At 37.1% G+C, this 27,622-nt stretch overlaps 2 protein-coding genes across 2 annotated transcripts; one reads left to right on the top strand and one right to left on the bottom strand.

Moving 5' to 3' along the window:
• The first annotated feature begins 13,806 nt into the window (after positions 1-13,806).
• lamtor3 (late endosomal/lysosomal adaptor, MAPK and MTOR activator 3) lies at positions 13,807-16,859 on the top strand. The gene is made up of 7 exons (XM_008400157.3): positions 13,807-13,926; positions 14,145-14,182; positions 15,077-15,111; positions 15,190-15,248; positions 15,406-15,539; positions 16,441-16,504; positions 16,577-16,859. The coding sequence occupies exons 2-7, from the start codon at positions 14,174-14,176 to the stop codon at positions 16,648-16,650; spliced, it is 375 nt and encodes a 124-aa protein (XP_008398379.1). The 5' UTR covers positions 13,807-13,926; positions 14,145-14,173; the 3' UTR covers positions 16,651-16,859.
• A 1,425-nt stretch (positions 16,860-18,284) lies between these two features.
• On the bottom strand, positions 18,285-27,410 carry dapp1 (dual adaptor of phosphotyrosine and 3-phosphoinositides). The gene is made up of 9 exons (XM_008400158.3): positions 27,298-27,410; positions 23,563-23,685; positions 23,175-23,308; positions 22,191-22,321; positions 21,456-21,503; positions 21,213-21,275; positions 20,982-21,067; positions 19,435-19,522; positions 18,285-18,948 (listed from the first exon to the last, which is right to left on the bottom strand). The coding sequence occupies exons 1-9, from the start codon at positions 27,354-27,356 to the stop codon at positions 18,925-18,927; spliced, it is 756 nt and encodes a 251-aa protein (XP_008398380.1). The 5' UTR covers positions 27,357-27,410; the 3' UTR covers positions 18,285-18,924.
• Positions 27,411-27,622: the final 212 nt, after the last annotated feature.

Genomic DNA, 27,622 nt, shown 5'->3' with positions numbered 1-27,622 from the left:
TTCATTGTCACGGATGCTTGCAAGTCTGAGGATTGTATAACCTGTATGACCCTGTAGCAGAGACCACCTAGTGATTGGCAACCAACAAGCAGTCGAATGGGGGCACCTGATAAAGGCTGGAGAATGTTCACGTCTTGGTTTGTTTTCAGACCTTTTAACCTTTAATCAAAGGATTGTTTTGTTGTGATTGAAGCTTTTCAACATCATATCAAGGAATATTAGGTTATTATATTTGACATATTTCAGGCTATTAGTGTCATTGGAAAAGATAATAAAATGCCACAGATGGCAGTACAGTATATGACAGTACAAGTGAAGCCAACAAAGGATCATTTTCAGCTCTTGGCTGTCGCAATTACTAAGGAACGATTTCCCGATTGGTCATTTTTGCTGTTAATTGAGGTAGATTAGTTCAGATGAAGTAGAATAAGCTGTGATCATTTGTACATTTCTACTAGAAACACGATAAACTCCTAGCAATGCAACAACGTGTCCAGCACCTGACTGTGCAATATCACTGTTGTGATAAAAAGAATGAGCAAATTTCAGTCTCAAGATGAGCAAAGCGTTTTTACGATATACCACAAAAACGTATAATGAAAGCGTTTTTCATTATATTTACAAAGTGTGTGCGTATCCATTTCAAAGAATTTGTTTTGGTTTGCAAGTGACATGCGTCAGATAGTTTAATTTGCTACTCCCAGGTTGAGTTATTTTTATTTTGCTTTTCATTTACATGAAATCTATTATGAAACTTCAACAAAGCAAAGAGGCTCACAAGTGCTTTGCAAAAGTATTCAAACGCTTTGAACTCTTCATCCTTTTGTTTTTGTTTGGTTTTAACAGAATCTTTTTATTCCACGGTCGGTCCAACATAAACTACTCTATAATTGCAACATGGAATGAAAATGAAACATGGTTTGTAAAAGATTTTCCGAAAAGCTACACACTTGTTGGGTTTCCATTTTATCCACAGATTGATTGAATCACGTTCCTCGGCATTCATAGCATCGGAGACGTCACAGATAAGAACTCAGCCCTGCAATAATACCCGGAGCTGAACAGATAAGAGTTGTCTTTTGAGGCCCAGCCTCTCACAGAGACACACGGGTGAAATCGAACACAGTAGTTTGGTGGAGCTGAGCGGGGCAGGCGAGGGAGAGGGGTGCTCTGTGAGGCAAAGGCTTGGCTTGGAGACTGCAGCTTCGAGCGTTCAGGGAATGGTTGCTATGGCGATTTCTCAAACATGCATGAAAGAATCAAAGCAACACTTCAGTTATTTGATAAGGGAATATTACATTACAACATGACGTAAAGCTCAAAAAAGTTGATTTTACAGATCACCTCCAACCCCCTTTTAACTTTATTAAAAATTTCATTGATAATACACTATTAATCAAAATTATTAATAATTACATAGGCTAAACATTGATTTTGATTACTAACTCACTGGAGGACTCTATTAGGGGAAGTCTGAAGGAAGATGTTTTCTCTAGATTTTCTTAAAAGGGGTAAAGGATTCAGAGTAAGATATAGACACTTCACCCACCTTGCATGCTGGTGGTCAGAGAACCATGACAGCCTTGCCTCTGTCAGACTGCCCTATAGGGCAGGTGTGGCTACAATCCAGTAGCTTGCCACCATCAGCATGCAAATATGTGTGTGAATGGGTGAATGAGAATGCAATGTGAACAACCTTGGGGTCCCGTGGACTCAATAAGGCACCAGCTATTTAACATTTTACCATCATGTTATAATGTCATTCCCTCATCAATAAAATACCTGCGGTGTTGCTTTGGTTCTTTAATACATGTTTAAGAAATCCATGAATCTCTGGTGGTACTTCCTCTAACAAAGTGCTGCCTGTTTCCACAAAGTTCCTCCGTTGAGCTGCAGTCTCCAGCCAAGCTTTCGCCCCAGAGAGAGAAAGCTTGTGAGAGCTCCAGCAGACTAGTGGCAGCAGCAATTAGCAAGCACCTTGTAGAAACTGTGTGTTTTCTGAGTGCATCGCATAAACTACATCTCAGCCCAACGCTCCTTAAAATGGTTGCAAACTGGATAATGGAAAGGGGTCGTTGTGATGACGTGTTGAACAGACAGTGTTAGACTGGGCAGGAGGTTCTTAAAGAGACAAAGGTCAATTTTAAGCCATCAAAGTCAAATTATGTGTGTTATGTGAAGGTAAGACAGTTACTTGTTTGTGCTATTAAATTGCACTCTGTGCCTGGAGAATACATTATACTGCCCCTTTAAATGGCACCATAGAAAAGAAGGCTGAATGCAGGCCATATTTTTATTCTACTCATAAAAATACTGAATGCCGTGGATCTTTGTCCTTTCACTTCCCAGCTATGTAGTGCTTTGTTTTGGTTTGTGACACTGAAAACAAAATGAATACTCTGAACTTGATGGTTGCAATGTGACAAATGTGGGAAAACTAAAGATTTATGATCCGTTTCCAATTGAATTTATGTAACTTAAAAAAATAATCCTGAAAGGGCAGCTATGGCGATGGATATAAATCCTGCTCTGAATCAGTCTCACGCCTCTTCAGGGTGTGTAGTTCCAGGCTTAAGGTGTTCCCAGTCAGATCTAGTTCTAGCTTGCATTGTGAGGTTTGTCATGTCAGGTCTTGTTTTCATTGTCAGCTGTGGTCAGAGTGTTCCTGCAAACATCCGGCTCCGCAGAGAGCGGCTTTTGTTTTGCTTTATTAAAATAAATCTTTTTCTTTTCTGTGTACATCCTGCTTTAATTCGGGTCTGTTTTGTCTGAGCAGCATATCATGTACAGTGAGAAAAGCACGTAAATATGTCCAATGTGTCAAATGGCATTAAACTCCTACCACATATTGGCACCAACCCAAATAATTCGCACACAGTGAAATAAAATCAGATTAGTCCACAAATGAGTAAAAAAATGCATGGTACAAGTAAAAAAAAATGTTGATTACAATTACTAGAATTTAGTTAATAATATGTGGAAATATTCTTGGTAATAATAAATTCTAGTCACATCATTTCTCTGGTGTAATTTTTTCACACTCTGTTACAAAGAATTTCTGCATCTTGTTCTGAAAAGTCTTCATGTGCCGCTTAGTTCCATGTTTTTAACTTTTTAAAAGTTGATACTAGTCAGATCATTCTGTACACATAATGTGCAATGACACACTCTGCGTGCAGTGTGTCATTCCAGTATGTGCAATGACACACAGTGTGTCATTCCTCATTGTGTGTGTGCAATGACACATGCAGAGTTCAGGTTTGCTCTGTCCCGACCAGATGTTATTCTTCCTTTATTTCACTGGTTTCTCCAAATCTTTCAAGCTTTAAATAAGTTTCAACATGCTTTTTCTTCAGCAGTGGAGCCTTCCAGAGTGAGCATGCATAGAGGCTGACTACAATTTCTTGTTATTAAAAAAACACTACTTTATGACGATCTCTGCTTGTGCTTTTTCACTCTCTGAGCTGCCGAAGTCTCAATAACTTAGAAGTAGTTTTGTAAGACTTTCCAGACAGCTACATGTCAGCGACTTTTTTCTCTTATCCTTTTCTGTATTTCTTTAGATCAGGCTGTGATGTGCTCATTTTAGACATTTTTCAGCCTGTTCACAGGTTATATTTGTGATTTATTGACTGTACATGCCAGGTGGTAATGAGTTCTGGGTGTGCCTGCTGAAACTAAATATGTGGTTAATCCCACCAAATTTATGATATAATAAACGGGATTATATTTTCACACAGGGCCTGGGTGGGTGATTTTTTTTTCTCTTGATAAATAAAATCCTCATTTGTAAACTGCTATTTGTATTTGTTGTATTTATTTTTGACTGATGTTAATCTTTGTTTGATCACAATCATTTAGGTGTGTCAAAAAAACTGAAGAAATCTGCTGTCTGTCAGAGCACAAGTTTCCATGCAATATGATTTACAACTTGACAAACAGATTCTCTTGGAAATCCACTTTAATTATAGCATCTCACACTTTTGAAATGAACTTGTGCTGATGAGGTCTATCCTCATAGTCTTTCCTTTGTTTGGACTTCCCAGAAACTTCCTCTTCAGGCAACAAATGCATACGAAGCCAATAGAAGACAAAGACAGGAAGAATTAGGACAGAGATGACGTTTACTTGTTTTGTTATCCTACCAGGACGGTTTGCTTTGACATGGATGTTTTGTAGTTCATTAAATTCCAAATCTAACTTATTATATGGTTGAGTGGATTTTCAGCTTTGGACAATGATTTCTGTAGGTCTGTGCCCACCGTTAGACAGCGAGGAGCCAGCAGTAAGACAAAAGTACAGTTGTAATATTTACGCAAAATATTTTCTCATGTTCTACTTTCTCCACACGCCCCTTTACCAGTTGCTAATTGGTTGCTCTGAAGGTCGTTTGTTCTGTCCTGGTCTAGCTCTAAACGGGTAGACATTCTTTAAATTATGTTAAGTAATGCTCCACCCCTGCCCAAGCTTGGCTCTATGTGGTTGTCTGCTGTCAACACTTTTGGTATCCTCCATGAGGAGCGGAGGAAAAAAAAAAAGTTTCCATTCTGGACCTCCATAGCCCAATCTTGGAAAAAGGGAAAAACATGTTCATTTGGAAAAATGGATGAGAGGACGGATGGAACGCAATTGGGTTACCTCCCTTGTTTCTTGGAAACATTTCATCTTTCATTCTTCAGTTTTCATCATGTGATAAGCGTTCCAGACTTATAAATTGCTGAAAGGACAATCATACTAAATAAGACTGTTAAGATCACATAACTCACCTCTTCGTGTCATTTTGTACCTTGTATTTCATCTCATAAGAATATCTGCTTATGTAATGAAGCTGCGATGACATAACACAAACCCTCTTCACATCTCTGCCCTGTGAGACTTTTTAAAGGTGTTCATGTCTTACACCCAATGCATATGCTGAAAGATGACCTCTTGAGATGCATTGAGTGAACGCGTGAACGCACTCCTGGTCACAATGTTGCAAAGATTCAAGCAAAATTCTGCAACTTTAAAATAACTTCAGTCTTCAAAACATACCTAGTGATTCTTTGTAATGTTATTTTGCAAGATGCCTTTAAGTTTGAGTTAAATTATTACATACCCTGGATTATAAAATGATGAAATTAGCAATGTAAAAAAGAAACTGTATGAAAAAACATATTTTTTTGTCATTTTTCACACCACATTAGAGACATCAGACAGTAACTCCGTCTGGTCATGCTTACGATTTTCTGTTTGCAGTAAATGTTTCACATGGAAATAGATGGTGACAGATTATACAACGCTGCCTTTGGTACAAACCACCACAAAGTTCTATGTAAATGAACCGACCAATTCAAAAAGAAACACAGTTTGATTGTCAATCCATATTTTGGGGCAATTCTGGAAGGCAAACATGGCACAGCATTAAAAAAACAAACTCCAATGTTTGCATGTAAAATTACAACAAAACCAACTTCAAACAATCCAAACTATTCCTTTAACCATCACTTAAAAAACTTCTCCCTCATGAATCAACATGCTTCATTGTGTTTATATTCTCAGTAGACTAAGCATCAGTTCTTCTATTCTATCCATATTGGCTTCAAGTTTAGTGAAAAGGTAAGGGAACTAACATTCTTACTAATAAAATGTGTTCTTGCTAAACAGAGAAATACCAATTTGCAGTTGTTAGGGAAAATAAGGAAAATGGCGACCATGACTCGCCATGGTCTTTCTTTGACGTCTGTTGTTAAAATGTTAAAATCTGTCATGAAGATGAGCTAAATGTTAAATATGTTTTCAGTTAGAAACAATGTTAACATATTGTTCATTCAAATCTGAAAGTAAGATGCCTCTGATTTATCTGATCTCTGCAGATAAAGACTTCCCTTTCCAGTATTTTTGTAGCTCTAACTTAAAAGTAGACCATTGAATGAAAAGTATTACAGGTATCGCTGGTGAAAGTATTATTCCTCAAACCTAGAGGTCTCCAAAAGAGGGCTGAAAGTCTGAGATTTAGGCAAATGGAGCTGTTTTTTCTGGTCAACGCTCCTGGGTCTTTCGTCTGGTGTTTGGATATTCATGATTACTGTTGGAGTGGTAATAAAAACCGATATTCCCCTGTTCATCTGAGAAAAGGCCTTGGACAGTTAAAAGATAATCAAATCACTAAACAAAGTCTGCTGGTTGTTCCCCATTTGTTTATTAGGTACAAGCAGATTTGCCAAAGCAAATATGATCAGCAGACCTTAAATTCCTTGGAAATGGGGAAATGTACCTTATGACCCCGACAAGGAGATAAATCTTCCATTTATTATATTCTAACAAGAGGCTATTGATAAAACAACCAGCAATGCACCACTGGCTTAAAAAAAAAAGGAGGGCTGACATGAAAGTTGAAGAAAGTTTTATTTCTTCTCTTGGTCTCTCAAACCTTTTTTTTCTTCTTCTTTTTAAAAGTAAGCAAATTACTACAATTAAAAAATAAAAAGTTAACTCATTTTCCAGATCCTGAATAAACACGTTTCTTTTTTTGTTGGTTTTTTTGGTGGTCCAATCAGCTCATTGTCTCTTTTCTTTGATTTGTATTATGAATTGATCATTTCACTGTTAAACTCTCTAGATTTCTTTAGTTTCTATGTTATGTCCACCAAGACCAAATTCCAAATGCAAGTGTGCCATTTCCATTGTTTTGACTCTGTGGACCTCTTGTAGCCAAACAATGTCGCACAACTTTTCTAATCTTGATAGAAAATGAATTCCTAAAACATGTTCTAGAAGGAAAGACACCCTTCAGGGGACAGGTCAGGACTGCAGGTCCTGACTTGGAATGGACAGGCCAACCAGCAGCAGCACCCTCTTTCTGCTCTGTCATCCAATTGAAATGTTATTCGTTGTCTCAGTGGACAGGTTGTGGTCTTTAAAACAGCATATGTTTCCCGAGTGGCCTTTTGATTCATCCCTTCCCCAACAGACCTGAATTCCCTCATCAGCATATCATGCCTGTTAATCTCCTATTCATTGGCTTTGGATGCATCTAAAAAGTGCATGATAGCTCTTCAGGAAAGGACTCTAAAATGTCTAGAAAAATGTTGTGCATACTTCCATCACAGATGTGGAGATGAGCATTGATACAACCTCATATTATTAGCCCCCAATACTCAGGCGGCTTTAACATTGAAATAGTTCTTTTTTTTTTTTTTTTCCATCCATCCCATATTTCTCCAAGCCAGAAATGTGGATTCTGCATTTGGACAAGGCTTGTAGAGCTTGACAAAGATTTCCCAAAGCATTTGCTTGTTTGTGTGTTTCTTTCAGACATTGGCGAGTGTTGGTTCTTGATGCAGTGCCATGTTTTGAATTGGGAATCACAGCTGTCCGGGTTACATCTTAATATTTTTTTTCAGATTTATTTTTCCAGATGAGTTCTGTCCTACAGAAGAAGAAATCTGCAGACTTTTTAAATTGTTTCTCTGAGGAAAAATGCTTTCATAAAATTTTCTGGAATTGTGGGCCAACCCAATTAACCTCATGAGTTAGGGGGTTGACTGAAAAAGTAATTGATGTTTTGCACTTCAACAATGAAACGGGCTGGAGGACCAACACTGATCTTGTCCAAGATGGAACTGAATCAACTTTGTTTTCCTGTTTCTGTTTCCACTCCACCGTCCTGTGCCATCTGATAAACTTTGCTTCAATAAACGCATTCATTAAGTTGGAACCAGAACATGGAATGGGGACTGAGTAAGAGTAGGTCACTGATCAAACGACTCCATCATAAACAAACCGTACATGACTTGGGGCATGTCTACTCCAACACATTATTTTTTTCCAAAATTTTCTTGTGATTGTAGCATTTATTGTTCATTTCTCATGACTGAACTCACACATTTGTGACTTTGTCACACTTTTATTTGCGGTGTTGTCTGCACATATAAGAGCAGAATTACCTTAAAACAATACGCTTTTTGTAAGATTTTATTTGTGTTTATGCTGCAATTTTTATATTTTTTATATTTTTCTAAAATCACTTATCGTGAAGAAAATATTGCCGCTTACTGATTTTGTTCGTAGAACTGAAGTCAAGGAACTTTTTGGTATTGTAGTAGATTTTTATTTCCAAGCATACCTCAAATTCTGAGTATGGCATTAATTCAGAGAATCGATTAACAGCAGGCTCTAAACCGAAGTCGGATGTGTACCCAGCAAACAGATCATTGGCCAGTACTACTCTAAAAGCAGTACTAGGTTTAAGGTAGCCATTATCAGACTTTATCTAACCAAAGATCAGTTAATATGTTAATCATTTATTTCTGCACAACATGTTGGTGATTCGTGTTTCCTATCAGTTACCAGTGCTGTCACAGTGGAAGTTTCCAATGAAAAATCTATTTGATAATTTGCCGGAGAAGCTTTGGTTTGTTACAAGGACCAGGTCTTTATTGGTTTCTTTCACCTGTGGGCTCATACAAATGGTAAATGAACTTTATTTACCATTTTTGTGCTTTTCTAGCCATACAACCACGCAAAGAAGTTACATTGGAGTCACATTCAGAAATGCACATTCGGTGACATACAGATTAAAAGTAACGCTATGCCCAATTGGCCTTAGACAAGTGGTGGAGCACCAAGCTGGAACTGAACACACAACCATCTAGTTGGAAAACCTTTCTTCCCTCTGAGCCACAGCCATTCAAAATTATATGTAACAACACCTAAATCAATCCTTTATTTCTCTGGAAAATGTTCTTTATCCCAGAAAAAGTTGAATCTAATATGGGGAAATATTGTATTTTCCTGGTACAGTATGCAAATAGGGTGATAATAATAATATTATTTCATTTTCTTTGAGGGTTTTCAACTTGCTTAAAAAGTGCAATCAGGTGATTGTTCCAGCTAAATTTTCCTCTGCTCAGATAAGAGAACTTCAATCATGGTTTATATGTTTATGGGAAGAAGAAAAAAATCATCTTAGGCATGACGCAAATAAAATTAAAATATATACATTTTGCTTTATTGTTTGTTATGAAATCTAGGAATTACTTATAAATTGATTTATTTAATTTAAATTCAAAAATACATTAGTAATACCAAAGGGAAACTAAATGCTGGTTTAACTCATATTTAAGAATTTTCTCCAAAGAGTTGTTATAGACGCTGACGAAGGATAGCAGTGTGAATTACAGCGACTCTGAAAAAGCCTCCGACTGAAGATACTGTTTGTAAAGCACTCTCATGGGAATGTTCAGAGTTGTCTGTAATTTCCTTCATTTTGTAAAGAATCCTTCTTTGCACAATAATTTCCCGTTTTTTCTAGAGTAGTCACCAGAATTATATATTTTTTTTGTTTGTTTTGAAAATGTTTCTTTGTAAATTATTTGCTCATGAATAAAATGCTTTTGTGATAAAAAAAAAAAAAAAAAAAGATTTGGGGTTAATAGTTGGCATAACCAAACAATTAACATAACAGCTATGCCACTTATAATACCCATGTGTTTTAGTGCATGCTCTTTATTTAGGCATTTTGTCTCCTTTGGGGATATGCACTGAATAAAGAGACAGTTCTTTAAAGAGAAGAAATCAATAACTGTGACACTGTGCTTTGAACTCCATTACAGAACCGGCTGGCAAATATGTAACAACGAGTAAGTCAGTGTCGGTGGTATAACCTTATATAATGTTACAAAAGAGTGGGGCCAGACTGGAAGAGTTCATTCACACAACACCGGCTCTGTGTTTGTCAGCATTTTGACCTCAGTCGCTGGCAGAGATTTCACAGCACGCATTTTATGACTGGGTGAAAAAGTGCTGCTTTCGCTGTATAGTAAATCTGCCTTCATAATTGGTCAGAACTGTGAGCGTCGGAGAAGATTGCAGCATTTCTTTTTTTAATTCGAAGTTCTATCAATCAACCACATTCACACCTAATGCAGCCTAAAGAAGCAGTAAATGTACTTTTTTTAACTTCAAGCTATTTTAAAAGTAGAAAAAATAGAAAATGTAAGAATCTGAACAAGTGAATAAAAGCAAGACAAGTAGGACGAATATCCACACACGCATGCATACACATTTATATCTCTTGCCCTCCGAATCCCCCTGGTCACATCTCAATTCAGCGTCCCACAGATGCTAAATTGTCATAGACGTTTTCAATCCATGGAAGCCCCACCCTGCAACTCATAGGACTTAAAAGATCTGCACTAACGTCTTGCTGTCTGAAACCACACCACACCATGGCTTTAGAGGAGTCCGTGCCTCAACAGGTCAGGATGTTGTGGCAACAAGCATGGCATCAAGGAACTGCTTGGCAGGGGTTGATATGAATGATAGGTGTATGAGAGTGAGAGTCAAATCCTAGTAATTTTTGAGTAGATCAGAAGGTGCTATCATGGATTTGAAGATGTCTGGTGTAGGAACCTCAGGTCTCATCTTGGTCTTTTTCATATGACTTGGTGCCAAACCATGACCTTCACCTGAACTGGAGCAGCTGGAAGTAGTGTTAGTTACTCTAAGTCAGAGACATGGAGGAATAGAATCAATTGCAAGATCTTAGTGTCTTGTAATTGAGTGATGGGACTTAGATAGATGAATCAGGAGTCCATATGCTGTAACAAAGACTGTTCATGCAACAAGTCTGGATGTAGGAAAAACATAAATGTTCCACTAAACAACAACTAGGAATTTTTAGAGTACCTGCAGCTTCTTGTTTTCACATTATGTATAATTATATATTTATTATAATATAATTTAAATATACTACCTTCTGCTTTCTCCTTTCATCATCTGCTTAAAGCAAAGAACAGTCACCCTCCTCTCCAAGACTGCAAATTGAGATCCTGGCCAAAAATACACAAACAGGATCAAAGACAATAATCAGTCATGAAGAGTTTGCCAGTTTTGAAGAGGGCGGACTCTTCAAAACTGAAGAGTCCTTCAGTTTTGACCAAGGTCTTATATACCTTCTTAGGCCAATTCAGTCATTCGTTCATGGTTTTATTATTTCTGAAGCTTTGCAAAATCAAATACCATTGCGTCAACTTTGGAATTGGAACTTGTTAAGTGTATTTTTAACTCTTATAATTCATCATTCACCTAACTAAACAATCCTGCTCTGGTGCATCTGCAGTTGGTTCAAAGCACAGCTTTTAGATTATTGACAATGCGAATTACGTTCTCAATATTCCACTTTTTTTGTTTTTTTTGTCTTGACTTGCAGGTCTATCTGTTACTGAGATCAGGGCCTGCTGGATGAAGCATGTACAAGGCTTAAAACCAAGTTGATAAGGCATTTTAAATTCTATTCCCAGGCCTGTGGAAGTTATTTCCTCCAAGTTTGAGATGTTAGTGCAGAATAAACAAGCTTGACTTCATGCACGAAATGCAAACACAACACTTGACTTGTTGTACTTGAAACCTGAAACTTGTAATTGTGAACGTAGCTGCCTGTGTTTCTGCACCAACACCTTATGCTCCTTTCATACCTTTTTATGCAAACTTTGAAACAATTCTAAGACTTTTCAAATGTTTGACTGGATATTACTGTCATTTGCAGCATCCTAATCACACATAATGCTAAAAAAAATAGAAAACTTTAGTCCAGTCAGACAATTCACATGACAATGTTTGTTTATTTATCTTTACTTGGAGCTTGGATCTCATTCTTCCTTGAGTATGTTAGGATGAGCTTCTCTTGAATCTTGCAGCTTCCTAAACCACTCAATAGGAAATATGTCTCCCATATGTTTGTTATTCTTAGATGGACTTAGGCCCAAGACTATTCATTACTTTATAGACAAATACGATTTTATAATCCATTCGTTTCAAACAGGAAGTCAGTGCAGTGATTTAAGTGCTGCTGGAATATTCTATACTTTTTTGGTGTTGATCCAAACTCTGACTCAGGGTTTTGAGTGAACTGTGATTTCCTGATTACATTTTATTTCATTGTTGTATGTTGTTAGCCTAGAAACTTCCATTTCTGTTGGGCTATCATACGATAAGCAGAGTGGAGATACAACCAAACACAGTTGGACTTTAGAGTGTGGGCATATGCCTTTTTATAGACTTTAAACAGTAGTGTAAACTTTGCAGCCTTTCCACCGTCAGATAGTGTGGGAGTTGCTCGCTTATTTTACACATTGAGATGGAATAGAAATAACTGTTAAAATGGTCAGACTACAGAGTTAGAACGGGAGGAAAATACTAGACTTTTCACTGACTGTGACACGGTAATCACAATGTAAAAAAAAAATCGCCTCAAAGCAGAAAAACTCTGTCATACTTTCTGCACTTTGGCAGAGATTATGACAAGCATATCGACCAGTCTGGGAGTACAGACAGACAGCAAACACCCAAATAAACAGAGATATCGTTGAGGCACAGAGCGAGCAGGAAATCAACCGGAGATATCTGATTATTTGTTTGATGAGAATCGAATGTATTTGATTTAATGTCTGGTCGAGGTGTCCTTCACATGGTATTGTCTACAATTACCTGGTTCAACTGGTACCTGAACTGTACCAAAAAAAAGAAAAGAAAAAGATAAATAGTTATTTCAGCTAATGGTCTCAGAGAAAAAAAATGTTTTACATAAAAGTGTTGTGGTCTCCAGAATGGGAATCCAAAAAGCCTTAGCTCTTACAACTTTGTTGCTATCTAGAAAAAATAGTACTTAATAATCATGTATTTACCCTTTATATGGAAACTCCAGCATTGCAACATTTAGTAAAACCATGTGCAAATAAAAGTTCACTGACATAAAATGTCAGGTATATTATCACTTTTTTCTCTCCTTACACTGGATAAGAACCCTTGTAGAACAGAAAGCATACGTAAGAACCTGGGTAGTCTTTGCATGGTTCTTTACCATATAGATCCTGTTTGGGATGTACTGAGAATAGCCTGAGTGTTTTTAGATCTAGCTAAATGTGTTTCCCTTCTATTTTAGCAAGGCTAAATTGGCTAATGTAAGTAAAAATGGTGTTCAAGTGGTTGTAAGGTGCCCATACTGTAAGAAAATAATCTCCCACACCATTATACTACCACCACTAGCTTGTTATGCCCCTACCATGTTATGGGCAATACCACCAACAGGGTGTTATTGCCAAGGTATCAGCTGGTGTACTCAACCCCCCTATGCAACTTTAGGCAGTAGAAAAGAGAGGAACACAAGAGATAATAGTAGTTTTAGCTTTTTTTAACGAGATGTTTTTTTTTCTTTTTTTTTTTTTGCTTGTTTGCTTTTGTTTCCTTTTGCCTGTTTCTGAAAACAAACAACCAACAAAAAAATCTGTATTCATAAAATTATTTAGTAGGTAATTCTAATGCAGTAAAGAAAAAAATATACATGCATTTTTATATTAAACCAGGATATTTGTGTAAGTCTTTTCAGCCTCCGCGGTGCGCATATGAGAGCAGAGAAATGCTTCCCTCTAGTGGCTAAAACGTGATTGCCAACTTTTTGTGCAATCAACCACACACTTTAACCAAAGGCGTGTTATAATCTGATTTATTCAATTAAGTTCATTGTCCCCGAAGACCACTTTGCTGCCTAGTCAACATTGACACACATGAAGAAATTAAGAAAAATAAACTATAACAATCTCAAAGACAACGATTTTTCAGGGGGTCAGTAGAGTCATCACAGGCTGAAATGTATGAGTCTAACAGCGGCCTATAGGTTTTACGCAGTCATTCTGTATCTCTATCCTGATGGCAGAAGTTGAAATGCAGCCCAAAGTGAATGCCTGAGATTAGACACTGTACTTGTAATGATGTTACTTTGAAAATGCCACTCACAATATGGTGGGAGTTTGACGTAAGATTCAGCGCTTATGCGGAAAAGGGTCTTTAAATGCTCCACCCTCTAATACCGGAAACAAACCCAGGGTGTCATGTGATGTTAGCTTCTGGTTTAGCATGTAGAAATCGGAGATAAAATCATTAAAGGTAGGGAAAATCTTTTAAATCGTTGTTTTGGTTTTTGTTGTAAAAACCTACAGGCTGGTTATCAAGCAACTGTTGGTGGCTGAACTTGATAAACGAACGAAGTTAAACTTAGCTGCCTTGTTAGCTTGTATATTTAACATAAACGCTGCACCAGAAGAAACGTACAGCTTCTCCTCGTTTATTATAATATCTTGTTGAAACATTTTCTTTCTCCACAGAGTCGTAGAGAGGGAGATAAAAACACATCATGGCAGATGTGAGTATGGTTTATTTACTTCTAATAGCAGCTTCAATAGATATTTTTACGCAATAATAATATGTTAACTCTATAAATTATCGTCAATATCCTTTAGTCTGATGTAATTAAGCTTGAAGACCTGGTGCGTTTGGGTGAAGATGGAAAACTAAATGCTGGGGCACGAAAGAAATGACTTTATTCCGCTGTTTGCTTCTGATTACGTGAATCATTCGGTCAGTCAGGAGTCTCATGATGGACAGCAGACCAGATACATCCAACTGTTTTTAACAGTCATTCTAGCAAAATCAGCTTTAGAGTTTTCTATCGAAGTGGGTGGCTAAAACATTCACATTCTTCACCAACTCTGCTGCTGGGAATCAAGCAAGTATTTTTTCAGAAATGTGGTTATGTAAAAAAAAATCAATAAAAATAATTTTGAATTACAATTTATGATGTCAATTACTGCATTGTAGGACACAGCTGCCATGTGGCCCCATCAAACTGGGACAACGTCTCTGAACATCTGGTGTCTAGACTATTTAATCAGAATTTCAAACCAGATGCACAGTAATTGGACCAAAGGATCTAATATAGTATTATCAGTGATTCAGAATGGGGCCATAAAAAGTCTGTGTTTTTTATTTACTGTAAAATGGTTACAGAGTAGGTTGGTAGCTAACTTGAAAGTAAAATGTAAAGGACTAGTTTAGATCATGAGTTTTGAACTGAACCATATTTAAGAAAACAAAATTGATATAGCTCTTGCATTTATTATGTGGTCACTGACAGAATATGCTGTCTGCCCCTTGACATTCAGCACTTCTGCTGGTTTACTTGCTTTGATTAGATCCCACCAAAGACCTGTGAACCATGTTGTATAATCCAGTTTCCAACATGTTTTGTCTTCTACAGGATTTAAAGAGATACCTGTACAAACAGCTGCAAAGGTTGGTGGTGTTGAAGAATCACAGTTATCAGGTAGGGCTTTCTTCAAAGTTGCTAAATCAGCTGTTTGTTCTCCACAGTGTTGAAGGCCTTCACGCTGTTGTTGTCACAGACAGAGATGGCGTTCCAGTTATCAAAGGTCAGACCAGGACTCCTGTGACAGTCGTTGTAACGGAAATGTTTTGATAACCTTTAAATGCATTCTGAGTTGCATATATTTTCTCACATATAATCCAAAATGAATGATGGAGATGGTTTATATTTCTCTTATGTGGATGAATGCTGTATCCCTGCAGTTGCCAATGACAACGCCCCAGTCCATGCCCTGAGACCTGGATTCTTATCCACCTTTGCTCTTGCTACGGATCAGGGCAGCAAGCTCGGCCTCTCTAAAAACAAGAGCATCATCTGCTATTACAACTCCTACCAGGTTAGAAGATGCATATTATTCTGGTGTTAGACTTAACCTCCTCGAACACATTTCATTTCTTTTTTTGTTCTTAATATCTTGTCTACGCAATGTCAAAAAGAACGACAGAAGACTCAGGCTCGTTTAGCAGCCACTGGGTCATCTACAAACACTTGTGTGTGTGTGTGAGAGAGTGTGTGTGTGTGAGGCCATCTGTCCGACAATTGAGTAATGTGGGTTACCCACATTATGATTATTTTTGAATGAAGCATCAACAGAGTGGCTGCAAAAAGAATAGCATGAATGAGTTATGATCACTCCACCAGACCTCTTTCTGCAGGAAATGTAGTGGGAGCACAACAACAGAGATGTGTACATATGTGGGTCTCCAAGGCTCAATGAGGTCAGGCGGCAATACTGGGAAAAAGGGTGGGCCAAAATTCTATCATAGTGATGTGAAACTGATAAAGTCAGAGAGAAATGTTCTGCTGAAAGTGCTTTAGACGAGGTGGTACCGGTAGCTGTAAGGGGGACGGTTTCCCATAACTGTACATTAAATCATAGTGTAGAGCTAATACTAGAAACAGTGATTTTTTTTTTTCACAAATATTATTATAAAAATATCTAGCGTTTTCCATCAGGATAAAAATTTTGACTTCTTGGAAATACTCAAATACGTAAATCTGCATGTGGTTATTTTGTTTTCTTAAAACCTTCTGAAAAAGCACATTTAGATGTCGTGCAATCTCCATTTAAAGTTCCTAATTGACAAAAACATTTAGTGTCACATCAGCACCCAAGGCTTCAGTTTCCATTAACATCTTACCCTTTAGTTAATAATATTGATTACTTGATTTTGGTCCATGTTGATAGGATTTGATATTCTGCCTCCATGATGCCGTGTTATGTTTGTGCTGAACAGATCGTGCAGTTTAATCGGCTCCCTCTGGTCATCAGCTTCATTGCCAGCAGCAACGCCAACACAGGTGAAATGCTTTGTTTCAGCCATTTTGAAAGGTGGATAACAGCTGAGCTAAGACGTGTTTCTGTGTCCTCAGGTCTCATCATGAGTCTGGAGAAGGAGTTGGCTCCACTAATAGAGAATCTGAGGCAGGTGGTCGAGGTGACATGAGTTCAGATCGGCAGCAGGTTCCACCAAATTACTCCCAACTCATCATATTCCTGTCGGTTTGCTGAGATGTTCATGCCATGTTGGGGAGATTTCTGTAGTTTCTCATTGTTTGTGGATCAGTTTAAATCAACTTTGTGCTCTGTTTGCCAAGGTTTCATTCTTCTGTTGAGTTAAAGTCTGAATAAATGTTCACATTTTGACAACTAAAATGGTGCCGCCTCTTTTTCTCTTACCTTAGACCTGTCGCGATAAACGATAAATCAATTAATCACACGTTAAATTAAACCTATCGACCTCATTTTAATTATCGGCCTTATCGTCTCTTCCTGCCTTTTTTTCTTTCTATTGATGACACTGAATGAAAAAAGGCTCAGCTCCGGTGCTCTCCACTGACCCTCCCTTCCTCATTTCCTTAGTGTAATGTCCAGCGCACACTACACGAGTTGTCGACCGACTGTCGGCCCATTTTCAAAACCTGAGCGACACATTAGCCGACAGAAATCCTATAGGTATAACGGTTCAATCCGGTTTGTCGTGCCGTATGGTGTCCTGCCACCTGAGCCAAAATGATGGCTACACGTCCAGTTAACTAATTTTAAAATCAGGCATTAATCAATGCTTTACTAGAATCTACCTATGATGCATGTGGCTAGAGTCAGAGTAAAGTCCTGACTGAATGAAAATCATTATAACCTATTTAACCTATTTATGTCACGTTAACGAAGAACAGCTGAAAACTTACCGGGTTTATCAACTGCAGTAGCAATTTGGCTCCAATTCCTCCCCTTGTCATTTCTATATTCTTTGCACGAAATGTTGAATAAACATTAATGTGGTTTCCACAAATCATCTCCGATGTTCGCTGGACTTCGGGTTGCGTGGTGTCAGTTGTTTGGGATTCCCCTCGTCATTTCCCCTCAGAAAGCGCGGAGGAGAATCTGCGCTTTCTGATTGGCTTCCCAGTCGGGGAAAACCCCTGATTTAGATCAGAGCGGCCATGACGATCTAAATCACACTACAGGATGACCGGTTACGAAATCACCAGCGACAATCTTAGAACGGCCAATGATCTAAGATTTTGGTAAAGGGAAAATAGGGGCAAAAAATCGTGTAGTATGAACTACTGCATCAGGTAGTCGGATGTGCCCGTCTTCTCTTTTTAAATCTAGTAATTACTGAAGGGCAATATAGTATGCAGACTTCATAATCTGCACTCTTTTGGTTGAATTCAATATGTATTTCCACTTTGGCTTCATGTTTATTTTTTATTCAAGTACACATTTTGTTAATGGAGACTGAGAATCTATTTTATTTTTGTTTTTGGTTGGTTTGTTTATTTAGTTTATCAGTTCCAGTGTAATGTGTTCTTTTGAAAATAAAGTGCATCTATCTATGGCAGTAAATCGCATGCATTATTAGTCATTTCCATTAAATCAGTGTCAGAAGGTCTTGAAACAATATTATCATTTATCCCAATAATTTTTCAGACAATCGTCCAGAAAAATTTATCGTGACAGGCCTACTCCTATATGTCACTAAAATTGTCCACTGTACTATATTTCACATTTAATATATGTTGGACTTTGAATTAAAAGAGAGCACATATTAACTGAGTCAGGAATTTAAACCTTCAATGGAGGTTTGTTGAAAAAAAGAAAGTGAACATTTTATTAAACAAGATTAAAGATGGATACACTACAGTTTGATTATGAGTATTTAATCTATCAGAGACATTTCAGTTAGCTTTACTCCCACTTGAGGTGAATTAAAAAAATAATAATGTACACAAACATGTAATATAAAGCATTCTGGCTCAGTGATCGGAACTGGTTCTGCTTCAAGCGCTTGTTATTCTGCTTCTGCCCTCATTTATGTTGAGTCTATAAAGCTACAAGTCAGTCATAACTCAAATATAACCAAAACCATTCTGTACTGCAGTGTGTCCATCAAAACTACACTGACATGTCTCAGTTCACAGCTAACATTGTTTTGAAAGTGCACATTGTACCAAAAGAATTTATTTTTATATTTACATAAAACATTTGCGTGAGTTTTGAAATGTTTTTTTCTTCAGTGAATGCACTGCTGTTCACCATACTTTTTTCTTTTTAAATCCAGGAACTCTACAGAATTCTCAAAATCCTTCAATAGGTTGTTCAAAGACCTCTTGTAAAATGTGCTGTGCAACATATTCCAGATCTGCCTCATTCCTTCAGGTATCCTGGCATCTTCTGTGAGAATGGAGCTATTGTCCTGTTTCTTCATGGATGATCATCATCGCCCTTTTCTTATCTGAGACTGAAAGCAAAAGCAAAGATTAAAAAAGCTGATTTGAGAACACTGGTTTCAGAAATGGTGAAAACTAAAAAAAAAATTAAAGCCACACGTTGGTTTTGTTTTTTTCTTTTTCCAGCAATGGTTGCAAATTTCTTCTTGTTGTGAAACAGAAGAGATGAGGAGCAGCAAGAAAGGAAATCATATTACAGTAATAAGGAAGTAGATTTATGGTTCGTAAGCTTAAATGTTTCAGACACTGTTGTAATAATGGATTTTCCCTCAGCTGCTCAATCCATGCAATTCCCCCTGTTTGACAAAACTCTGGTAAACATTGAATCATTTCTGGTGTCATGCAAAGGATTGCATTTCTAATTGTCTTCTTTTTCTCAGAAATTGGAAGTTTTGGCAGTAAAAGCAGATGAATGATGCCCATATTCTTATATTTCTTTTCCTGCTGGCTGTATCACAGATTAAATAATCCGTGTGAATCAGTCTGATGGAACTCACCAGCTTCCAATGGAGTATCTTAATCCATTCGTCTGCCTCAACTCCTGTCTTTGCGCAGAAGTAAAATGTTCGATCGGGAAATACGAGACTGTGGACACACAGAAAGACATGCAAAGTTACTTCAAGCAAACATAGCAGTTTTAAATCAAGTAGAATATGTCTGTTGAAAACTAAAAAACAATGATAAATAAAAAATGGATAAAATCAGTCATCTGCAGTTTATTTCCAGTTTATTTCTGAAATGTTCATCTGGTAAAAGTTTCTGCTCAGTTTTCCTTGATCTCTCATTTTGCTCATTTTGGACTTTATTTGTTATCTTGTCTTCCTCTTTCAATTGTCAGTTTTTGTATGTTTTATCAGCTTCCTCTTTAAGTTTCAGCTTTGCTTTATGCCACTTTTTTTTACTCAACACATTTCTCAATTTTGTTAACTCTTACGTTTTTCATTTTCTCTTGGTCTTATGTTTTAATTTACAGAATAAAACCAAACAAACTATTTTTGCGGGGTTAGACAAAAAAAACAACAAATCCGTTCTTTCCTGTTTAGACAGATGGGTTGAATGTGAAATTATTTAAATGACTGTGCCGACAGCTGGAACTCAGGTCAGTTTCCTCCACTGTCGCCTTAGACTTCCCTTTATTCGCACAAAAAATACCAATGTTTGAAAAAAAAGTCAATATGGGGAAGTTCAACTCAGAAGAGGGTTTTGTTTATATGTGCAGGTGTTTAGGAGGGTTTCAAACTGCTGTAAAATAATAAGTAGGTTGTGGGGACAGCAATCACATGATGGAGCACAGAGCAAAAAAAAAAAAGTATTTTTTGCCATGAGAAACTGAAGCAATGTGGCTACATTTTTTTTTTTTTGTTGCTCAACATGAGTTGAGCAATAGAAAACGTAGCACAGCTAAGGAGGCAGAAGTGGTAACAGTAACACAAAGTGAAGCCTGTCTACTGACAGCACAAACCTTTTCTGTATATTTCTACATTTTGCAGTTTATGAACAAAACCATGTTGGTAAATTACCTGCTTTAGTCAGGATTTTCTTTTGCTAGGAATGAGATGAATATTTGTGCACCAGAACATGTTCATCTCACCTATCCCATGGTGACTGTATTTGTACATTAACATGGCACCTTCAGTCATCTGGAAATTGTGTCCAAGGATGAACTATACTTATCAAAGCTAGCAGTTCTCTTCCTGATATCGTGTTTGATTTCTTTAGATATTTTCCATGATATCACACAAAGAAGCATTGTGTTTGAGACTGTTGTATTAACATAGAGTACACCAAATGCGTGTCTTTATTTAAGTCATATGTGGTTGGATCATTAAAAGTATTGACATAATGAGGGCTTTTCCAAAAACCCAAAAGGTTGTGACATTGTGGAAAACACCAGAGTACTTCTCTGTAAAACTTGTTTGACTTCCAGCTGATTATCGTTTTTGTTTAAATCTTGTGTTTGACCTTATTATGCTATTTCTTTACATTCATTAATGACAAATGCTCCTCAAGTAAAAGATTCATACCAACACAGTAAGTTACGTACCAGAAACAGTTGACTTTGTCCTGAGAATAGTCAAACTGGACAGCAGAGCAAGATGTTAAATCCAGCGTCCGAATGGGCTCCTCACACTGCAACAAGGAACAATGTAGCTGATTAGATGCTAGTATTAACTTGATCAATAGATAACACATACTAACATTTACCATTTATCAAATAATTAACCTGTCAAATAGCTATGTCAAAGTTATAACCTGGAATGTGAAATAACCTTACCGTTTTGTCTTTAAAGTACTTCAGTTCATTTCTATGGAGTGTAAACCACCTTTGTTTCCAATTCTGCCAAAAAAAAAAAAAAAACAAGTTTCAAATGTATCTGTAAATTAAAGATGATGTTAGATTTTAAGCATGAGCAGCCAAGTCAGCAAAACTGAAATTTGAGTTTGGATTCTTAATGTATCCGAGTATCTGATGATTGTTTTCTAATGTGTACAGATGGCCTGATTTCAATGTTCTCACCTTCACAATTGCTCCTTGTTTCACCAGGTAGCCTTCCTTGGTGCCCAGCTGTAATGACATGCTGTGTGTCAGTAGAAAGGCAGGAGTAATAGTTTAAGATAAAAAAAAAAACTTTTTAAATTAAATGAAATTGAAGCAATATTTGGAGACAATTTCATTCACCAACCAAGACCCACAAATGATAGAATGAAAATACATTTCAAGCCGTTATTTTTTGTGGTATTTATTATTATGGTTTACAAATTTTAAACTTTAAATTAAATAAATAAAAAAATCTATTTTAAACAAAATGGCCGAACTCAGAAAGGCATTTTAATCTCTCTGCACTCACTATTTGATTGAACCTCCATGTGGGGGCTCTGCTTGGTCATTAGAGACAAGCACAGAATGTAGTAAACATGACTGAAACCCACTTCTACATCTATTCACACCGACTACATGAGGAACATGCAAATGTAGAACTTCCTCTGGACATACATAATTTCCTTAAAAACGCCTGACTGACCTACACTGCACATTTTGGCTGTGAAATTTAGCTTGAAATACACAAAAAGTTGGGTAAACGTAGGAACGAAAGGTTTATTACAAGTTGGGACTGGGTGAAAAAGTACATTTCTATGTTATCATTAAATCATAAGGTTTCACACCTAAATCATACACAACCATTCCAATGAACTTTACTAGTCTATAAACCTAAACAACGCAAGCAAATGAAAACAAAGCTTCTCCTCATACCGATGGTGCTTTGGGGACCAGATCATCTTTTGTCCGACCCGTCTGTATGGCGGTGTGAACTCGCACCGACTCATAGATGGATGGCTCTTCCACACGCCACGGATACGGACTCTTAAGCACGATGAGGGTCCCTGGTTCAAAGACAAGAGGCAAGTTAATTTTTTTTACATAATTTCCCCCTCAGACAGTTGATTCTATAAAATAAGAAGATGTCAGTTAAATTACTGTTTTCTTTGCTAAACTTTCCAAATACGCTACCTCATCTATCAATCCATACATCCATCCATGATGGATGAGTGATCATGAGTTATACAAGACTTGATTTAGGAATGAAATTGAGGAAACAAGCGACTAAAAGGAGGTTGCGATTTTCCGAGGCACATACCAATGGGAAGAGGAGTACTCGGACTGTTCTTTCTAACACCTAATCCTTATCACCCAGTGTCGGGTAAATAAAGCACATGGGACGGATGGTTGTTCGGATTACTGATCGATATATACACCAACTACAGTTAGAAAGTGGAAAATTCGACCAGCATTCCCATGCAAGAATGCAACTAAACCAGAAGTAAACATGTTTTAGAGCCAATTACTGTTTAGAGTGGAGCTGATCTGGACACCACTAACTCTAACTGACTATGCAAGTCAGTAAGGTTGGAAAAACTCAACATGGAAACATTATGTCTAAATACAAACAGTTTAAACTTTACCGCAGCAGATACTTCAAGGTGAACCAATAAACAGAACCATGAAAGTAAGTTTGTATAGACAGTTTTTGTCGTGTTGGTTTCGCTTTATCCTATTTTGTTTTTCCTTGATAAGTTCTGGGGGAAAAAAAACCCAAAAACACTTAATACTCAGCATCACTTCCTATAAAACTCCTGTTGGTATAAAAAAATGGGGTTCAGACTGACTGAAATCAGGTATGGAATAGAACGTGTCTTATTGGTGAGTCCGGTGAATCACAAATCTAGATCTTCATACCTGCATCGCTTCCCAGGAGAGGTTGGTTGGCAAAGTGGCTGACAAAGTCCTGAAGGCTTGGGAACTCGTTAAACCCAAAGATGTAGACATTGTCTCTGCGTGTCACATGAAAATGCTTCACTGAATCCTTTGCTCTATGTGTTTCAAAGAATGAAAAAAAAACATTTCAGAATTTAGGATTTTTTTTTTTGTTTTGCATCTGCCAAACATGCAGATTCAACACATATAGTATATACTGCCTGAATGTCTACAGCCCTTAGGCTCTGACTTATTTCGTTCCAGTTTAACAAAGAAACATGAAATACATTCTAGTGGTAATCTAGTAATCTCCTGACCTATAGGAGAAACAATCTCCTTTAGTGTTTTTTAGTTCTGACATGTGACTGACCTGACAGAGAGGGCAAAGCAGCCAGGAGCGCCATTACTGTTCCTCAGGAGATAACTCCCATCTCCTCCATTGGACAGGAGGAGAGCCTCTGCAGCATGCCGGGACAGGTCATAGTGGTACCACCTGCAATGAAAATCATGAAATAGAATAAACACTTTGATTTGAACAGCCTGATTCTCCAGCACCACGTTTTGAGCAATAAGACACAGTGAAACCTGATAGAGTTTAATCCCAAATATTCAAAAGTGGAATTGTGGAGATTTAAGATGTTTTTTATTCCAGGACAGCGAGGGACATTCAATATTGTTTGATTTGTAATTGTTTGTCCACATCAACCCATAAAGATTTTTAGCAAGTCCTAAATATGTTGAACAGATAATGTTAAAATTTGTTTAGTAGCTGAATGGAAGGAGGCGTTAAGGACAGGCAAAGGAGTGAGGTTAGGTTTTGCTTTTTGTTTTTTTATGCTTAAATTCTTTCAGGCTTTATTTAGACTTAGTTTAGCTATTTACTTTTTTTAAATTCACACATAGCTAATACTAGCAGGGCTGCCGTTTTCTCACTGATCTGTAAAAAATCTTCCCTGCCAATTCAAACTTTGGCATATATCAGTTTTTTGTTGTTTATAAATGAAGCTGTAAGGTGTTATAAAGTCACAATACACCGTCAGTGTTCCAATATTATTCATTGAAAAACATTGAACAATACATGTGAAATAACACAAAATTGTTTTCTGCACAAGTGTTCCTATATATGAATTATAACATTAGAGAATTGTTGTCCAAAATACTAAATTAACTAAACTAAGCTAAAACAAAAAATCTGTTCTTGAGATTAAATTATTCCTCACACTATGTTACCTGTGTTTTGTAACTAGAACTTTTTTCACCTTTTTGCTTTTAGACTATATCATTATACAGGTCCTTCTCAAAAAATTTACATATTGTGATAAAGTTCATTATTTTCCATAATGTAATGAAAAAAAGTAAACTAATATATTTTAGATTCATTGCACACCAACTGAAATATTTCAGGTCTTTTACCGTTTTAATACTGATGATTTTGGGATTTTGGGTTTTCATGAGCTGTATGCCAAAATCATCAGTATTAAAACAATAAAAGACCTGATATATTTCAGTTGGTGTGCAATAAATCTAAAATATGTGACAGTTAAATTTTTATCATTACATTATGGAATATACTGAACTTTATCACAATGTGCTAATTTTTTGATAAGGACCTGTATAGGTTCTGCATAGTTGATCGCATTTTTCTATCTTCCCTTTTCCCACTTGCTTCTTCTAGCTGCAGAAAGGAAGTCGGGCGTAATGAGAATGTTCTTTACATCCGTGGTTTTGTTGAAAGGTCACTCAGGTTTAAACTGAAATTTGAACAAAGTGAAAGGACAACGGGCACAGCAGAGATTTCTGTACAAGAAATTTTAGAGATTTCATAAGTGTGAATGTGCCAGAGATGTAAATGAAACCGGTAAAAAGGGATGTGAAAGTTTTTCATTTGCATCAAAGGTTGGGAGGAGTTCTGTAAAGACAAACTGTCATTTCTAGCTTGAGAAAAGGACGATAAAAAAACCACACTGATCTGATTTGGGTCAGTCGTACACGGATTCATAAGCTCGTAATATTGTCTGTAAACTTGAAAGACAAGTTTTAGTTTACTACCTGTGATTTGCTACAATGTGCTGGGTTTTATGGACAACACATGTTGCGAAGGGTAAAACTTTACAACTCTGTTTTCTTCTGTTAGATTCCACTTGAAGGAGCAGCTGAGACTTATTTTCAGTGTCCAGTTTCTAATGTCTCCGGCTGTTAACGCTGACTGCGTTTATTAGGGAACTAATCTGACACATGTTCTGCTTCCAACAACTTCCAACAGTTACAAGTTATGGCATGGTGAAATAAAACACAGCATCACCAAAATTTATTTAGTGACACCATCACTAAAATATACATAGCAGAATATGTTTATGAAACTACACAAAATTCATCATCTGTCCAAAATGGTTCCTCTGCCAGGATCTGGAGCTATATGGATCTTGATTTAGGGATGATATTCTGGAGAGAAGCAGCAGTAATGTGGTTGTGGTTTTCCGAGGAGCCTTAATGCGAAGAGGAGCACTGGGACTGTTCAATTTTGAACCCACAATCTCTAGGATTATAGGCATGGCATTACATTCTTGTTATATTACTGAATAACAAGAATGTATTTAATTTTAATATAAACTACAAATAAAAAGTGGCAAATAGGTGGAGCAGCATTCCAGAGGAGGAACGCCACTAATCCAGAGGTAAAACCTGTTTTAGAGCTGATTCATATTTGTAGCTGAGCTACTTAGGGTACCAACATCTCACAGTCAGAATCACTTTCTGCTCTGACGTAACAAAACAAGAGAAAAAAGTTATTATACAAGCCATTACAGATCAAATGGAAAAATTCATAGCAGTATTATGTCCAACAACCAGTAGTATATATTTCAGCAAAGATGAATCAGTAACAACCTGGACAATTTTTAAAGCAAGGCAGTCATGAGGCATCTATGACGCCTGAAAAACCTCAGACTTTTTTGATTTTGGCACCTGTGCGAACTCATTGTTGTTCTTGAATCTGAGGTTTGAGAACAGGTCAGAGCCTCCTTTCTAACTTCCAAGAGTAAACATTTCCGTGCAGACTGAGTAGTGTGTAAATCTGATGGTTACAAAACACTTTCTGAGGTTGAGGACAAACCAGAGTGCACAACTCCTCAGAGGACAGTCTAGCTCTCCCTGCCACACTGAAGATACCAGATTCCCACGTCATAGGAGTTAAATATTTACTTTCGGTGCAAAGTTTAAACGACCTGATGGTAATTACGTTCTCCTTCATTCAGGAAAAAACAAGGTAACACTTTATTTGAAGGGGGCTGAATAAGACTGAAATGACACTTTCATAAACATGACATAACACATGTCATGAACATGAATAAGCCTTCATGAATATTTATGGCTGTTATCATAAAGTGTCATTCGGTAAATTGTGACACTTTTAATACAAAGTTGACATTATTCAAAATGTCTTTGTTATGACAACTTGACATTAATCAATAAATCATTACTGTTTAAACTTTACCTTTAATAACATAAAGTTACCTAATTTTTAAAGTGTAATCAGTAATAATATTATAACAAATTTATACCAGTAATGATTTATTGGTTAATGTCACGTTATCATAACAAAGACATTTTGAATAATGTCAACTTTGTATTAAAAGTGTTGTAATTTACCGAATGACACTTTATGACAACAGTCATAAATATTCATGAAGGCTTATTCATGTTCATGACATGTGTTATGTCATGTTTATGACAGTGTCATGTCAGTCTTATTCACCCCCCTTCAAATAAAGTGTCACCAAAACAACTATTGAACACTGCTCTTTGGTTGGTTAGCTGAATTTGGTTTATTTCTTCAAAATCCATAGAATATTATGATCACGAAAAACACTGTTTCATGGTCCTATGCTATCCTCATATTAAAACCATTCTTGAAAGAAAACAACACATCATCTACAAATGCAAACAAATTATTGTATTCAAAACAAGTCTACTCGCAGTATAATCCACATTCAGTGGCTGAAACAAAGGGTAAAATCATCCGTTTGTGAGAAGGCAGGGCAGTTTTGAGCGGCTTGCTGTGTTGAACATGAAGTAAAAGGAAAAGTCAGGAGATTATTAAGCTCACCCCAAGGTCTCCAACTCGTCACACAGGTCCTCGTTGGAAGCATCGCTGTAGACACTCATCTCTGGGTCTGCCGTCACGTCGGGCTTCTGAGAACCTCTGGAAGGTCTGCAGCTGCACAGGGAAGTGAAAGCAGTCAGTCTAAGTCAGACACGCCCAGGAGGGAAATGAGCTCACAGAAACTGCAGAGCCCTCTTCTTAAACATTGTAATATTTACACAGCTCTTCTTGGTGAAGCGTGGCTGAGAGATAAATAACTAACTCTGCAAACACTGAGGCACCTTGCATAAGTTGTGACCATGAAACACCTCTGAATTCTCGCAGACCT

This window comes from Poecilia reticulata, chromosome 22 (assembly GCF_904066995.2).
Source record: "Poecilia reticulata chromosome 22, P_reticulata-male-v2, whole genome shotgun sequence".
NCBI lineage: Eukaryota > Metazoa > Chordata > Actinopteri > Cyprinodontiformes > Poeciliidae > Poecilia > Poecilia reticulata.
The sequence above is the reverse complement of the archived record's forward strand: the minus strand, read 5'-3'. Positions and strand labels throughout refer to the sequence as shown.